Source organism: Notamacropus eugenii, chromosome 1 (genome assembly GCF_028372415.1).
Source record: "Notamacropus eugenii isolate mMacEug1 chromosome 1, mMacEug1.pri_v2, whole genome shotgun sequence".
NCBI classification, from domain to species: Eukaryota; Metazoa; Chordata; class Mammalia; order Diprotodontia; family Macropodidae; genus Notamacropus; species Notamacropus eugenii.
The window spans coordinates 97660925-97676289 of NC_092872.1; the positions used below are offsets into that span (position 1 = coordinate 97660925).

General features: G+C 35.6%; 1 protein-coding gene across 3 annotated transcripts in view; it reads left to right on the forward strand.

Moving 5' to 3' along the window:
* The window catches only part of SVEP1 (sushi, von Willebrand factor type A, EGF and pentraxin domain containing 1), a 321762-nt gene that overhangs the window by 47406 nt on the left and 258991 nt on the right, over positions 1 to 15365 (forward strand). For all 3 annotated transcript variants that reach the window (XM_072610622.1, XM_072610615.1, XM_072610607.1), the window contains exon 2: positions 13168 to 13423. In XM_072610622.1, the coding sequence (XP_072466723.1) occupies positions 13168 to 13423 (256 nt within the window). The remainder of the gene's footprint in view (positions 1 to 13167; positions 13424 to 15365) is intronic.

The window sequence follows — 15365 nt, forward strand, 5'->3', positions numbered from 1 at the left end:
GACCAAGGCCTTTGATACTGACAGTCATAAGGACAACCACCACCATTAGCATGATTCAATCATTAAGCTATATTATATGTTAAATTGGTGTTCGTTAGCTGACCAAGGGTTAGTATTCTTTCTCTGGAAAAAGGCTGCAGATACCTGGCTTACAAGCATATTTTTGGAACATAAATCTTTCATTAATTACAGCATACCTATAGTTCCTATGAGAAACTATCTACATTTCAACGATGACATTGGGCAAGTCACAGCTTCTTTTGTTGTCAGTTCCTCAACTCTGAAGAGAGAAGGTCCCTTCCAGTTTTAAAGCTTGCAAACTTATGTGCTATGACTGTATGAATTGGCTCAAAGTGAATGTTTTTTTCTTGAAGTCTGAATTAATTTTTATACAAAATTCAAATGCACCCTCAAAGAAAAAATCTGAGTCCTGTAGAGATTAAAGAGTTTGCCCAAAGTTAGAAAGTGAATTAATTATGCTATGTTTCAGAGACACCTATTATGTTTTTGAAATATAGGAGAAAAAAATGCAGGATGTGGATGCAGGAATGAAAATCCCATTTTTGATACTTAAATTGGAGTTCAGTGACTTGTCCAGGGACACACAGCTATTAAGTGACCAAGGCCAGATTTGAAGCTGGGACCTCCTGACTCCAGGGCCAATGTTTTTATCCAATGCACCGCCTGCCTGCCCCTCTATAGTACTTTTCTAATATGTTTGTAATGAGGAGCAAATGAGATTTTATATGCTATCTCTTTTCCACTATATACATATGAGTTGTTATGATCTCATTCTTCTCATCTTTTTGAATGGCATTCATGCAGAAATGGTCCTGGGACATATCTTGCTAGCATTCTTTTGTGTACAATGGCCTACAGATTATTACACAAATGGGCATAACAATTTAGTTTCATAGTTGAAAAAAACATTAGGATGTAAGCTCTTCCTCTAGTTTCATTGAAAGAATCCTTGGTACAACTTCAGTAGCAGAAAAGACAAGAAGGAATGTGCATCTTCCCCTTCCCACATGATTTTGATCTCCTCTGCTATATCTCTACATTTTGAAAGATTTTCATTTCATGTAGATTGGAGATTGTTAGTATTTGCTATGGTGACATGTATTAAAAATGTTGATCATAAGATTTTATGAACCAGTGTTTGGGGGATTCTAGTCATCAATTTGGTCAGTTTTTTGACTAACTCAAAATAATCATCTACTTTGAGAACAGTTTATTGGCTGAGCTTTGTATTTGTAATATGGGGATTTGTTGTCTTATCAGTCCATGAAAGGGAGGAAAACTTTGAATGCAAGGTTATATCTTGCTAGGTATTTGGTAGATACTCAGTTTTTACAAACTAACATAAACTATAGTTTACAATAGATGGTGTAGATAGACACTATTGCTGAGTGTCTACTATTTCCTTGAATAATCCACATTGATCACTAAATTCCACCTCCTTCAGGTTGATGCCTCTCTAATTTCTGGTGGCAATGACCAGATCTTGAAATACCACCATAGATTCTTTTGTTTCCAAAAAGAAATCCTTGTGACTCAGGCTTTTGTATACTGACATATTATTAGCTAAGTTCATGCAGATGTCACCCATGGAGGGCCTTTTGATTCCATTTCTGGATCTTAGCCATTTAATAGGGCCCATATGGAAGTAAATCATTTTCAGTTACATTGTATAAATCCAATGGTATGTGCCTGTTTTCAACCTTGATTATTGCTTGGTGAAGTGATGCCAGCTTGTTCCAAAAGTATGTCTAGAGGGTTTGGACCCTGTTTACCATGTGCTTCTTTTCTTTTTCTTCCTTTCCCTCCTGTTCTTCCTTCTCATCCTCCTCTTGTTCTTCAGTGACAATGATAAACATGGTTCTAGGACAAGTCACTCTTCTATCATTCTTTTATATTTAATATTCAAAAGATTTTTAGAGAGATGGGTAAAATGACTGATTTTGTAGTAGAATAAAAAGGATGGGAATGTAAGCTCATTCCCTGTAGGCTCACTACAACCAGTGTAGTGGGAAAACATTGAATTTAGGGTCACAATACCTGTGTTAAAATCCCAGCTCTACTCTTCAGCAATTGGGTGTCCGTGGATAAGTCACATCCTCCCTACATTTCAGTTTTCTCACTAATAAAATGGGGGAGTTGGATGAGATTAACTCTAAGGTCCTGTCCAGCTCTAAATCTATAATATTGTGATCTTTGAGATGACTCTAATATATGATAGTAACCGTGATCATATGTAAGAAGAACTGAATATAATAAACTCCCTGAAACTAGACAAAGTTAGATTATATTTTTTTTCTTCTTGCTCTTTCAATTGTGAAAGCTTTGCAGTGTTTTGTTATTTATTTTTCTCTTCATGCCATTATTGCCATAATAGGGTATTGATATAACGCAGTTATATTATTATAATTTTCCTAATGCTACTTAGACCCTAGCTAAATTTTGTTACATCCTATATGTAGCAGAACCTGAGTCAGGAATTCCAGGAATACATTACTCCTGCCATATTTGAAGAATTAAGTGAATGCCCCCTAACCTCTCTCCTTCTCTCTTCTTTCCTTCCTTCCCTCTTCCCCTTCTATTCCTTTCTCTTTCCCCTTTCATTTTCCCTTTCTGCCTCTCCTTTCACTTCCCTTCTCCTCCCCCCTTCTCCCTCCTGCATTGACCATGTAGTGGGAGACAAGCAGTAGCTTTGTGGCCTAAGGAAGAGACTTCAGGAGGTGAAAAGCAAGAAAGAGCTCCAAAAGGTCAAGAGTCAGAGATGTAGGGCTGCAGTTTCTTAATGGCACAAACCCTTGGGCAAACTTTTTGGTCCTTAATTGATAACACTTTTCTATTCTTCTGAGAGTTCTAGCACATGGTCCCCATTTGTCTGGAAAGATCCTCTTAGATCCTGAGACATTTTTAAGCAGTATGACCATGGGCAAGTCACTTCATCTTTGGGAGCCTATTCTTTTTCATCTGTAAAATGGGAATAATCATAATAGTCACACTGACAGCCACTGTGAAGGTAGAATTGTGTAAACCTTCAAGAGACGTGCACATGAGTTGATGCTGGTCTGGTCCTACCATCACCTTTTTCTTCTAACCAGGGTTTCTCCTTCCTTGGTCTACTATAGAACAGTGTAGAGTTCCTAAATACTTATGTCTTACTCTTCTATGTCTAAAACAAGTATTCTGCTCTTTGGAATTTTTTGAGGTTGGTGGAGGTTTTTATTAACAAGAAGCAGGAAGTCTAAAAAGATGCTTTATCATCCCACTCTCAGACTTGGTGAGAAAATGTTGGTAACTGACCACACACACACACACATACACACAGACACACACACAGACACACACACAAACAGACACACACACACACACACACAGTTTTATGTATTCCCCACAAAGTGAGGAAATCAGTTTCATGAGAAGAAATTCATTTTTGCAGGAAAATCCAACAGTGATACTTTCATCACAGAAGCTATGGCAAGAGATTCAGAGCACAGGGGGAAGTAGCCACATCCCTTTTCCCCAACTGCAAGGGCTGGAGATTATTAGGAACCTTAAAGCCCAAGCTGGGGTCATTGCTTAGGACCAGGAGGGGAGAGATGCAAATGGTCGGAGGAAAGAAGATAAAAAGCTTCACAGATTTGTTCTTTCTTCATCATTGCCAGCCCTAGGACAAGGTTTGCATGGATTGGGGAGATACAAAAGGGAAGTTGGCATCAGGCAGCTGAGGAGCCAAGAGAGAAAAAAAGGCTGGAGGAGAAAAATTACAGGGTCAAAGATTTAGGGCTACAAGGGACCTTGGAGATAAACTAGTTCAACTATGACATTTTACTGATGAAAAACTGAGGTACAGAGAAGTTAAGTGACTATTCCAAGATCACACAGGCAATAAATGGCAGAGTCAGTATTTGAACCCAGATCTTCTAACTCCATCTTTGATACCAATGCATGATACCATACTATGATCATTGTTTTTAAAATCCCAAGTTGTGGAGGCATGAAAGGAGTAAAGATTTACATATGGCAACTATACTATTGGACTAGGCTAGTTTTTCCAAGGAGAGTAATTCATATGTAAGAGAAATATATACTTATATAACTATATATGTACACACACATATATAGACATACATACATGCAATGAGCATATATACACACATGAATATATGATATATATGTATATATGTGTGTATACATATGTATTTTATATTAAATCAAGTTCATTACATCATATATCTAGAATTGGAAGGGACCTCAGAGACCATCTAATCCAATCCTCTTATTTTAGAGATGAAAACACTGAGGGCAAACAAAGTTAAGTGTTCAAGGGCATACAAGAAATAAGGGGTATACGTAGTTGTTTGTTGTTATTCAGTCGTGTATGATTCTTCATGATCCTATTTGGGGTTTTCTTGACAAAGATATTAAAGTGGTTTGCCATTTCCTTCTCCAACTCATTTTACAGATGAAGAAACTGAGGCAAATAGGGTTAAGTGACTTGCTCAGGATCACACAGCTAGTAAGTGTCTGGGGTCTGATTTGAACTCAGGCCTTCCTGATTCCAGGCTCTACATTCAATTCACTGTACCACCTTGTTGTCTTGGTATTTGAAACTGATTTCTCTGACTGTAGAAAAAGTGACTCCTTCCACAGTACCATGCTAACTATTCATTGTACCATGAGGGTATTTATACTATTAAAGAAAATATTCATTATACTTTTCAAATTCCATTATGTTTGTTAAATAATTTTTAAGATGATTTAATCTCAAACATGTATTTTTTAATGACAGATGTTTAGGAGAAAATTTTTAGGACCTTCACAACTATCCTTCTAGCTACACAGATCATGGATGCAGGCAATCTAAAAATAGATTTGACTGTTTTCTTTCTTTCCTTCTGGCTTTTCTGGTGTATTCTCATTGTTCTTGTCTCCTTTTGCCCCATCTGAGAGGGATGCTTTGTCTGAGGTTACAGCTGCAGAACTTAAAAGCCAAGTTGTTAAATACATTTCTATTTTTTCTTCTTACATCTCCCTGCTTGGCTGAAGGATATTTCTTTGCCTGATTTCAAAGTTGGTTCCAAAACTAGCAATTGTGTGAGAGCTTAGTGTAATGTTGGAATGCTGGTAGAAATGGGAAAACTACTGATTGGATAGATAGGATAAGTAGCAATGAGGAGTCCACAATGATATTAAAGTTGTTGACCTAGGAGGCTAGAAAGATGGCGGTACCCTTGACAGAGTTGGACAGTTTGAAAGGGTTGTAGGTTTCAGGGAGAAGTATATTTCACAGCGATGTTTCATTTTCCTGTGGGAATCATTCTGTTCCGCCAAAATGAAAAGTTAAGAGAAGTTTTTCCTTGTCATTCACTGCCCTGGAGCCAGAACCCACTTTTCAAGGGTTGTATCTAATGCATTTAAGCGGTGATCTAGGGCAAACATAACAAACACACAGCCTGTAGGCCACAGACACTTGCAAAACTCTAGAGTGCTGTCAGAATCAGATTAAAATGCAATTGAGAAATATTTGACAAAAAATAAAACTCAATAAAACATAGATAACATTACATTTTAAAACTAAGTTAATATTCAGCTACAGAGGACTTTATGTATGAATTAGTAAGCCTGCTTCTTACTGCTAATCTAGGTAAGAAGTGTGTTGGAGGGGTACACATTTTCCTAATGGCACCCATGTTGCTGTTGTGGATCCCCTGAAGCAGTTAGATTACAACTGCCTTGAGGGTCCAAAGCCTCAATCAGTGTTGGAAAGGATGGGAGCTTTCAAATGGAGGAAGGAAACAGAATAGGGGAGTGCTGAAGAAAAACTTTATGACTGGTTATAATGAAGAAGGTTGACTCTGATCTAACATACCTTCAATTGGTTGTATATATATCCTTTGGTGTACTATAGGGAACTCTAATGATAACTTTAGAGACCATTGGTAAAAGGAACTTCTGATAAGAAGTTTTGCTTTTCCCTCTCTACCCATACAGATGATCACTCATCATCTTTTACTCAAACCCTTCCATCTTCCAAATTTCCCTAATTTTGTTGAAGGCAGCCCCATACTTCCAGTCATCCAAGGCTCACATCCTCTGTGTGTTTTTCTACCATATGCCTGCACTGAAATTCTTGCAGTTCCTCACTCTCACTTAAGCAGTTCTGTGCCATACTTTGTTACTTATATCTTCACAATATCCTCTGTGTCACTCTCCTATCCACTTACACACTCACAACTCTAGTTACCTCTATCTATCCTATCATAATAGCCGGCTCATTGATTTCCCTGCCTCACATCTTTCCTCAATATAATCCATCCTTAATTCGATTGTCATAGTGGTTTTTCTAAATTTTAGATCTCACTATGGGAACCTCCAGCTTTGTGAGCCTGTTACTTCTAGGATCTTCTTTCCTTTTTAAAATTAATTTACTTGTTTTCAGTTTTTAGCAATCACTTCCATAAGTTTTGAATTTTCCCCCTGTCTCTCCCCTCTCCCTTTCCAAGACAGCATGCAGTCTTATATGGGTCCTAGACATATATTCTTACATTTTCACGTCAGTCACGTTGCACAAAAGAATTAAAACAAATGGGAGAAACCATCAGAAAAAAAAAGCAAAACAAAATATAACAAAATAGAAAATAGTCTGCTGCATCCGGCATTCTGACTCCATAGTTCTTTCTCTGGATGTGGATGACATTTTGTCTCATGAGTTCTTTGGAAATGTTTTAGGTCCTTGCATTGCTGAGAAGGGATAAGTCTATCAGACAATCCTCACACACAGTGGCTGTTACTGTTATTGCTGTGGGGTAGGGAGGGGAAAGTTATACTTTCCCAATCCAAACAACTAGAAAGTAACTGAGTAATATGGACATTAAAAGAGTATGGACCTGGTGTGCTGGTATGCAAAGCTCACTCTCTGTGCACATCTCTACAAGTTGGTAACAGCTGATAATCGACAAGTATGGGCAAACAGGAAGGCTTTTAACATCATCACTGGATACGTAGATACTCAGATTCATGCTAGAGATTAACATCGCATGAAAAGATAATGCAGAATGATGAACAGAATCTGAAGGCATGACCAAATTTAAGTATTAATTTCATTTAATTTTATGTATATTGCCCCAGGGCAGCTAGGTAATATAGTGAGGAGCACAGGGCTTGCAATCAGAAAGACTTTTCTTCATGAGTTCAAATCTAGACCTAGACACCAGCTGTGTGACCCTGGGCAAGTTGCTTAATCTATTTGCCTCAGTTTCCTCATCTGTAAGAGGTACTGGAGAAGAAAATGGCAAACCACTTCAGCATCTTTGTCAAGAAAACCTCAGATGGGGTCAGAAAGAGTTGGACACAACTGAAATGAAAATAAGAAAGGGACTTTTTCTTGTTATTAGTTTTATAGTCCAATTTAAATTATGTATAATATGAGAAGCAATTAGTGGAGCAGATAGTTGGCCTTAAAGTCAGGAAGAAGTAGGTTCAAGTCCCTCTTTTGCCAGATACAGGCTGTGAGATCCTGAGTAAGTTCATTAACCTCTCAAGGTCCAGGCAATTCTCTAATATTGTAAGTTGCATAGATAGGGCAGAAGTGCATTGATAAAAGGAGTTTCCCCATCTGAGAGTTCCCTGTACCAATAAAATCCCAAAGTCCCATGCCTATCCTTATATAGAATATAATTTATATAGATATGATTTATATTTTATTTTATAATAATACATATTTAAATGTTACATAATATATAATTAACACATGCGATTACTATTTCAGATTGTTTCAATAACAAGGAAGTATTGTTCAATTCCTATTATTCTATTCTATTACTATTTCAGATTGTTCAATAATAAGGAGAAATTCAATACTCGCCATTTTATCATTTAGTTATTCTGTAGAAAACACTGGAAACAATAGGCATTGTCTAGTATTTATAGCAGACTGGAGTTGCACTGATTCATTGTCTCTTGCTTTTTGGCTAACTTTCCCCCTATCCCCCTGTTTGTCATTTTCTCTTGTAAAATTTACGATATTGTATTGTGACACTTTGCATTTGGAAGTACTGTAATTGTTCTCTTTGCGTTTGTGTGCCTATCTGTGTGTACATATATCCACCACTAAAGTCCTTCTTTAAGCCTTTATCCTGAGCTCTTGAAGGCCATGCTGGCACTATATACGTTGAGTGCCATCTCGGCATTGGATCATATGTTTGTCACATGCTTGACCAAGCTCAATAAACTTCACATCGATTATGAGCTAATGAAATTTGAGAGTCTTAGAAGCCTAGGAAAAATTGAATGTATACATCTATGCTGGACACAAGCGCATGGATCTTTGTGGATATACATATGTGCACACATATATTTATGTTTTTCTTTATCTCACATTCTCTTTCTGGATACTGGAGTTGTTTTTTTCTTCATAAGGCATTCATTTTGTTAATTATAAGCTGACAGTACTTCAATATGATCATTCCTGGCTACTCTAAAATGCTTAATTTTTGAAATGTTTACTGCTTTGGCTATTATCTCTCCCGAAAAAAAGAGAACCATCAACCTTCCTGTACAAATCACCTACGCCAACATTTGTATTTGATCCTTTTCCTATAAAAAGACATTTTTTTTTTTTTAAGAAACAACCAGAGTTGAATTGGAAGGTATTAGAATAGGGCCTTTGGCCATGGGAATAAGCCACTGAGATCACAGCCAGATTGAAGAAATGTTTCCTCACTTTAAGATAATTTAACATAGACTACTCAGAATATGTTTGCATCAGCATTTATATATTGATTTGGAGACTGAATTTTTTATTAAGTGTTAGAAACAAGTCATTTCCTTTTTTTCATGCATCAAACCAAAGAATATTTTCTTTTATTAATGTGAAAATTGCATAGGATGCAGGGGAAAATAATCACTAGTGAACAAGGTGGGATTTCTTTCATTTATGGAACTGAGAGATGCTATGGTATAATGGAAGATGACTGAAGTTGGAAAGAAAAGATGAGTTCAAATTATGGTCATGGGCAAGATGTTTATCTTCTCTGAGGCTTGGTTTCCTCGTTGGTAGAATAGGCATAACAGTACCTGTATTCTTACCTCATAAGCTTAGCAACAAAGTATCTATTTAAAAATATAACTAGAATGGTCTTCTATAGATAATTATCAAAATGAATAAACATTGTGTTTAACGCTTTCTGAAATTTTACAAATTCATAGGCAGTATTTACTTAAAGTCTGGGCAAATAGAGTGAAGTCTTAAAATTGTACATGCAAACACTTTCCTTGAATTTCAATTAAAAAGCTAAGTTCATAAAAATCTAAAATTCTTAGGAATTTTATTTTTTTAGGAAAAAAAATCCTACCACCTTCATTCATTTGTCATAACAGTAGATATATTTTATGGACTTTCATTAATATATATCTTCATTGCATCACCGTATTTCTTTCTCTTTGTTAGATCCAAAATATGTAGATTTCCAGTTCTCTGTAGCACAGGAGTCAATTCATTGGCACTTACCCTCTCATAGAGAGAAAAAGGAAATTTATTCTAACTCTTTCTCCCAATTTTATTTGGCCCTTTCCTTGTGCCAACCAATGTCTCAGAGCCTTAAACCCAAAATAAGAAAATAGCTAGGTTTTAATTCTGGCTTTGTAACTAACTATATGACTTTGGGCAAAAGACATCCCTTTTCTAGGTATCTGTTTCATTTTCTACAAAATGAAGAGATTAGATTGGATGATATATAAGGTGCCTTCTAGACCTAATCTTCTATGATTCCATATACTTGTAACATCCTTCAGCGCAGTTTTTATTGTCATAACAATGTTGCTCAATTAATCCCTTCTTGATCTACAATGAATGGCAAGTTCAAAGTAACCATGGGTTGAAACAAAGAAAGAAAAATAGTGATTGAGTGTTTCAATATTACTATAGCCACCAACAATACTATCTATCATCTTTAGCAGCAATAAGAAGAATTTGTTGAACACTTACCACCATAAATATATTTTAAAGAGGTGAAAGCAATAAACACATGGTACATGCTCTCAAAGAATTATAGTCTAGCTGGGACCAGCTAGAATAACAAGACAGATAATAGGTTAAATAGCCACACAAGATAGAATGTTAAGTGCCAAATGAATGATACAATTAATGAATGTCATGAGGATTTAGAGACACACTACTGTGGAGCCAAATGATTCCGGGAAAAATTAACCCCAGACCTAGATCCTGAAGGAAGACCAAGATTTAGATAATCAGAAAGAGTGGGTAGTATATTCTAGGCAGGAGATACTGGGAAACCAAAAGCATGGAGAAGGATATTCAAATGCTTTATTCCCAGGACATTGAATAGTTCAATTCAGGTAGAAAAAGAATTCCTATGGCGGGGGGGGGCAGGGCGGTATATAACATGGATGAAGTACCAGCTTTTGGACCATTTTTACTTGACCTACATAAGCCCTTTATTCACTGAATGACAGAATTTCAGATTGAAAAGGACCATTTATTCCAATCTGATTGATTACCTGATTAATTATCCCTTTTACATACACTACAAGTAATCATTCAGAATCTGCTGAGAGTTTAGGACAGAGGAGAATTTAGAAAAAGCCATTAGATTTGCCAATTAAGAGATTTTTAGTAACTTTGGACAGAGCAGTTTCTAGTGATAATTAGGTCAGAAATCAGATTATAGAGGGCTTAGAAGAGAGGAAAAGGAAAGGAAGTAGAAACACTGAGTGGAGATGGGTTTTTTTCAAAAAATTTGACTGAGATAGAGAAGAAAGATATAAAATGAAAGTGAATGAGGGTGATAGGATCCAGTGAGGTTTTTACTTTGTTTGCTGGTTGCTTTTCATTCTGTTTTTAAGTGCATTAGTATTTTTGAAGGAAGCAGGAAGGAATCAGTAGAAAAGAGAGCTTGTAGATGAAGGGGTTAAGGATAATAAATGAGACAATACACTTGGAATTGAGGGTACATGTGGAGACAAGAAGGAGAATCATTTCTTCCTGAGAAACTGGAGAAGAGGAAATAATGAGGAATTATGTCAAGGGTTGTGAGATGGGAAGGAAGAGTTTTTAGATATGGAAAAGAGTAGAGGAAACTCTTGGTTAATGGCCTTGATTTTCACAGTAGTGTAAGAGGTAAAGTCCTCAGCTGAAAGTGTGGAATGAATGTGCCATGTGGAAGTGATCCTGAGAAGATTTGGAAATGCTACTGTGGTGGTGAGTGGCATAGAGAATCATTTGAGATGGAGTGAAAGGATCGCCTTGTTGCAGTGAGGGTCCACTTGAGATTAGATAATATAAATTTACACTGGATTGAGTCAGAATGTTTATGTGATTTCCTGAACTTCCATTAAGCATCACATGAGTAAGAGTGGAGGAGGCAGATGGTGGGAGTAATCCAGGATGTGAGTAACTTATAGGAGAAAGAGCAAGAGGAGAGGATAGAAGACAGTATAGAATTTAAGTGGTTCAGTAAGAGGTAAGGGAGGAGAGGATAGCCTGAGCAGTTTGATAATCTGATATGAGTTGTGATAGGGTTAGAGTTCTTAGTGAGGATAACAAAGACATGTGGGTGGACCAAGTCATAGGCAAAGAAGTTTATGATCAGATAAAAACAATTTTGAGTTTTTAATTATACATATCCATGTGAGTAATGGTTAATATCAAAAATGTGACCATCCTTGTGTGTAGTTGAGATGGATCAGAAGACTAGATCATAGGAACTGAGTAGATTGAAGAGCTGGAAGGTTAGGGTATTTGAGGATTTCTGTTGCCTTTGCAAATTAATTTATTTCAGAATTTCACTGGCAATAAAGATCATGCCTTATCTAAGTGGTTTTGCTTTCTTTTTAAATGGAGAGATACTTTTAAAAGTAACCAACTTCCCCTAAGAAAAAGTAACCCAAACATTGAGAAATTTATTCTATGACCACAAGCAAATCGTTATCTGCCTATGCAGCCAGGTGCCATTGAAAACTTTGGATCGAGTTGTTACTTTCTGATTAAGTAGCATAATAACCCAGTTTTATAACAAAAAATTGCAATTACATCAGTTATCATTAACTATCTTGAAGACATAAAATAGTTTTAAAAATATATCTGTGTTTTCACATTTGGCCATGCTGTTTTTCTGCATAAAAATTTCATTTAAAATAGATGTATCAGGACTATTCAACTGGATTTATATTTTAAAAGTTCAAGAAGTAATAAAAGATACTGATACTCTTAAACAACATGAAAGAGAATATCTATTATCATTATTACTATAAATGAGATCCATAAGCTTGTGAAATTAGGTATGATTCAATTCAGTAAGTTTTTACTAAGCATTTATTATGGGGCAGTCAGTGTGCCAGGTTCTGTGGATATAAATACAAAAATGAAAACAGTTCTGCCCTCGTAAGTCTCTGGAAGGAACTTACATCCTATTGGCTCTGTTGACTAGGTATAAGACTAAATGTAAAGTTCATCATGGACACAGGTCCCATAACTGTCACTATAAGACATTCAATTCAATTTGATGCACATTCATTAAGTAGCTACTATATTCAAGGCCACATGCTAGGTGATGAGGATGCCAAGATGAATTAGATATGGTCCCTGCTGTCAAAAAGATTATGAAATAGTAGGAGAAATAAGGTCAATCCACAAATGACTGTACTACAAAACATAGTATGACTGACTGCTTGGGAGGATTACAAAGTATAGATAAGACACAGAGTTGAGGTATCAAGGAAAACTTCTTAGGAAAGTTAACATTGAAGTAGGGTCTTGAAGGATAGACTTGAACTTCACCATTCAGAGATGAAGGAGAGCATTCCAGGCATAGTAGATGTCAAAATGAGCAGTTACAGGGAAGTAGGAAAGGTGAGTCACATTTGGGAAATGACAGGTAACCTATGTTGGGATGATCATAGAGTACATGAAAAAGAATAGTATGAATTAAGGCTGGAGAAATCAGTTGGAGCCAGACTGTAGACTTCCTTGAATGCTAGGCAAAATTCAGGTAGTGCATTAGCTTCCTTCTTTAGTAAATGGAATTTTGTAATGATTGCCATATCCACAAAGATCAACTGATTAACTATAGGGAATGACTTAGTAAAAGTAATTCCCATACAATTCAAACTAATATTAATATGCCTGATTTGTTGCAGCAAATACTTCGCCATTCCCGAGAAAACTCTACCAAGGTTATATTCCTCATTACCGATGGTTATTCCAACGGAGGAGACCCTCGACCAGTTGCAGCTTCTCTACGTGATTTTGGAGTGGAGATCTTTACTTTTGGTATATGGCAGGGGAACATCCGAGAGCTGAATGACATGGCTTCCACCCCAAAGGAAGAACACTGCTATTTGCTTCACAGTTTTGAAGAATTTGAGGCATTAGCACGTCGAGCACTTCATGAAGGTAAAAAAACATTTCAAAATTAAAGGTGACCCAACTTCAATCACCTTATTAATATGCCTTAAAGGGACTCATCTTTTCACTAATCCCATTTTAAATAACAACTACTTATTCAAAATAACAACAAAAGTCTTTAAGTATACACATGCATGTGCGTATAAATGTATGCATATGTATGTTTACACACATCTGTATTTATGTGCAAAGGACATACATATATACACATGTATGTATACATATACATAACTTCTAGGTGTAATAAAGTTTAATCTGCATCAAAAGTTCTATCCTGAGGTCCATTGACTTGATTTTTAATATTTTTAGAACTGTATTTCAGTATATTTTTTCCCTTTATAATCAGGTATATTTTATCTTATACATTTATAAACATCATTCTGAGGAGAGGTCCATGGGTTTCAGTATACTTCCAAAGAGGTCCAGGACACAAAAAAATTAGCAAACTTTGGGCTACATGTGTATGTTGCCTTTTGTAAATGACAATCAAAGTTCTAATGAATTGTTGGGAGTGCGTGTGCTTAAACTTGTTTTCCCAGTAGTTATGGCGGATTCATGTTGATCTCTTCACACCTTGTCACATAGCCTTCCTTGACTTATTGAAAAAAATACCTGCGTCAAAGAACAAGTAATAGAAAATGTGTTACTTTAAAGATAATAACAACATGAATACAACACATTAGAAACATACACAAGAATTAGAATATGACACATAGAGTTATGCTTATAGGCAGATTTATAGTTCTGAATATATCCTAATATGAGAAAGTGAAAAAAATAATGGATTATTTTTATTTAGAGAAATTAAAATTTTAATTATCATATGCCAAAAGCAAACACAGGAGAAATAAAAAAATAAGATCAACAAGATAGATAATTTTAAAACTGAACTGATGAAGAAGAGCTGAATTTTTTTAAAAATCTCAGTAAGAAGGTAAGTATAACTAGCAAATATCATCAAAATGAGGAAAAAAATTGCTAAAATGAGGCATAAAAGAATCCCAGTAAGTATGAAAGAAAATAAGGAAAATTTAAGAGACCATTAGGTAGGCCTAGTTCCCCCAAACCGAGAAATTTTAAATAAACAGAAGAACATTTAAAAATTATAAGCATTTAAATGGACAGAATAGGAAATATGCCAGCTAAATAAATGAATCTCAGGAGGAAAAATTAAACTGGTCATTGAAGCACCCAGAGTTGGTGGATCCACAGCTCAATTTTGTCAAGCATTTGAAGAAAAAATAATCATGTTTTATAAACTATTTTTGAACATAGAGAAAATATGTTACCTTTTTATCTTGATGAAATAAATATGGTTCTACTCAAAACTATCAAAGATAATGAAGCAAAAGAAGACATCCTCGATAAATAGCCGTGCAAAATTACAATCTCTCCTGAAAAACACAAAACTCAAACATATTTTCTAAATCATTCATTATAATTAACTGAAATTTATACCTAATTAGAAATGCAAGAATGATTTAAGTTTTGAGAAATAGTATAATGATTAGGAGTTATTAGGGAGTTCCTTTTATTAATGAAATCAAAAGTTCTATCCCTATCCTTATAGTAAACTATTTCAATGAGAAAGTATATATCATTTGATCATATCAATATAGTAAATTTATTAAAATGTCACATCTAGTAAGTATAGAAACAGAAAGATACATTCCTTAACATCATAAAATATACTTATTTGGGATTCAGCTTCCTCTTTGTTCTGCCAGCTTCCCATATGTGGATGCTCTAAGGACAAAATGGCTCTTTTGGGTCTTATTTAAGGATTTCTGTAGGCTTTGCTTTCATCAGTCTAACTGTCTTACACACTGCTCAAAACCTTTGGCCATTCTCTTCTATAGTGTTTGACAAATGAGTATTCTAAACCAGTGTTCCACTTGACTGCTTTATCTATTTTCCTGGCAAGGATATG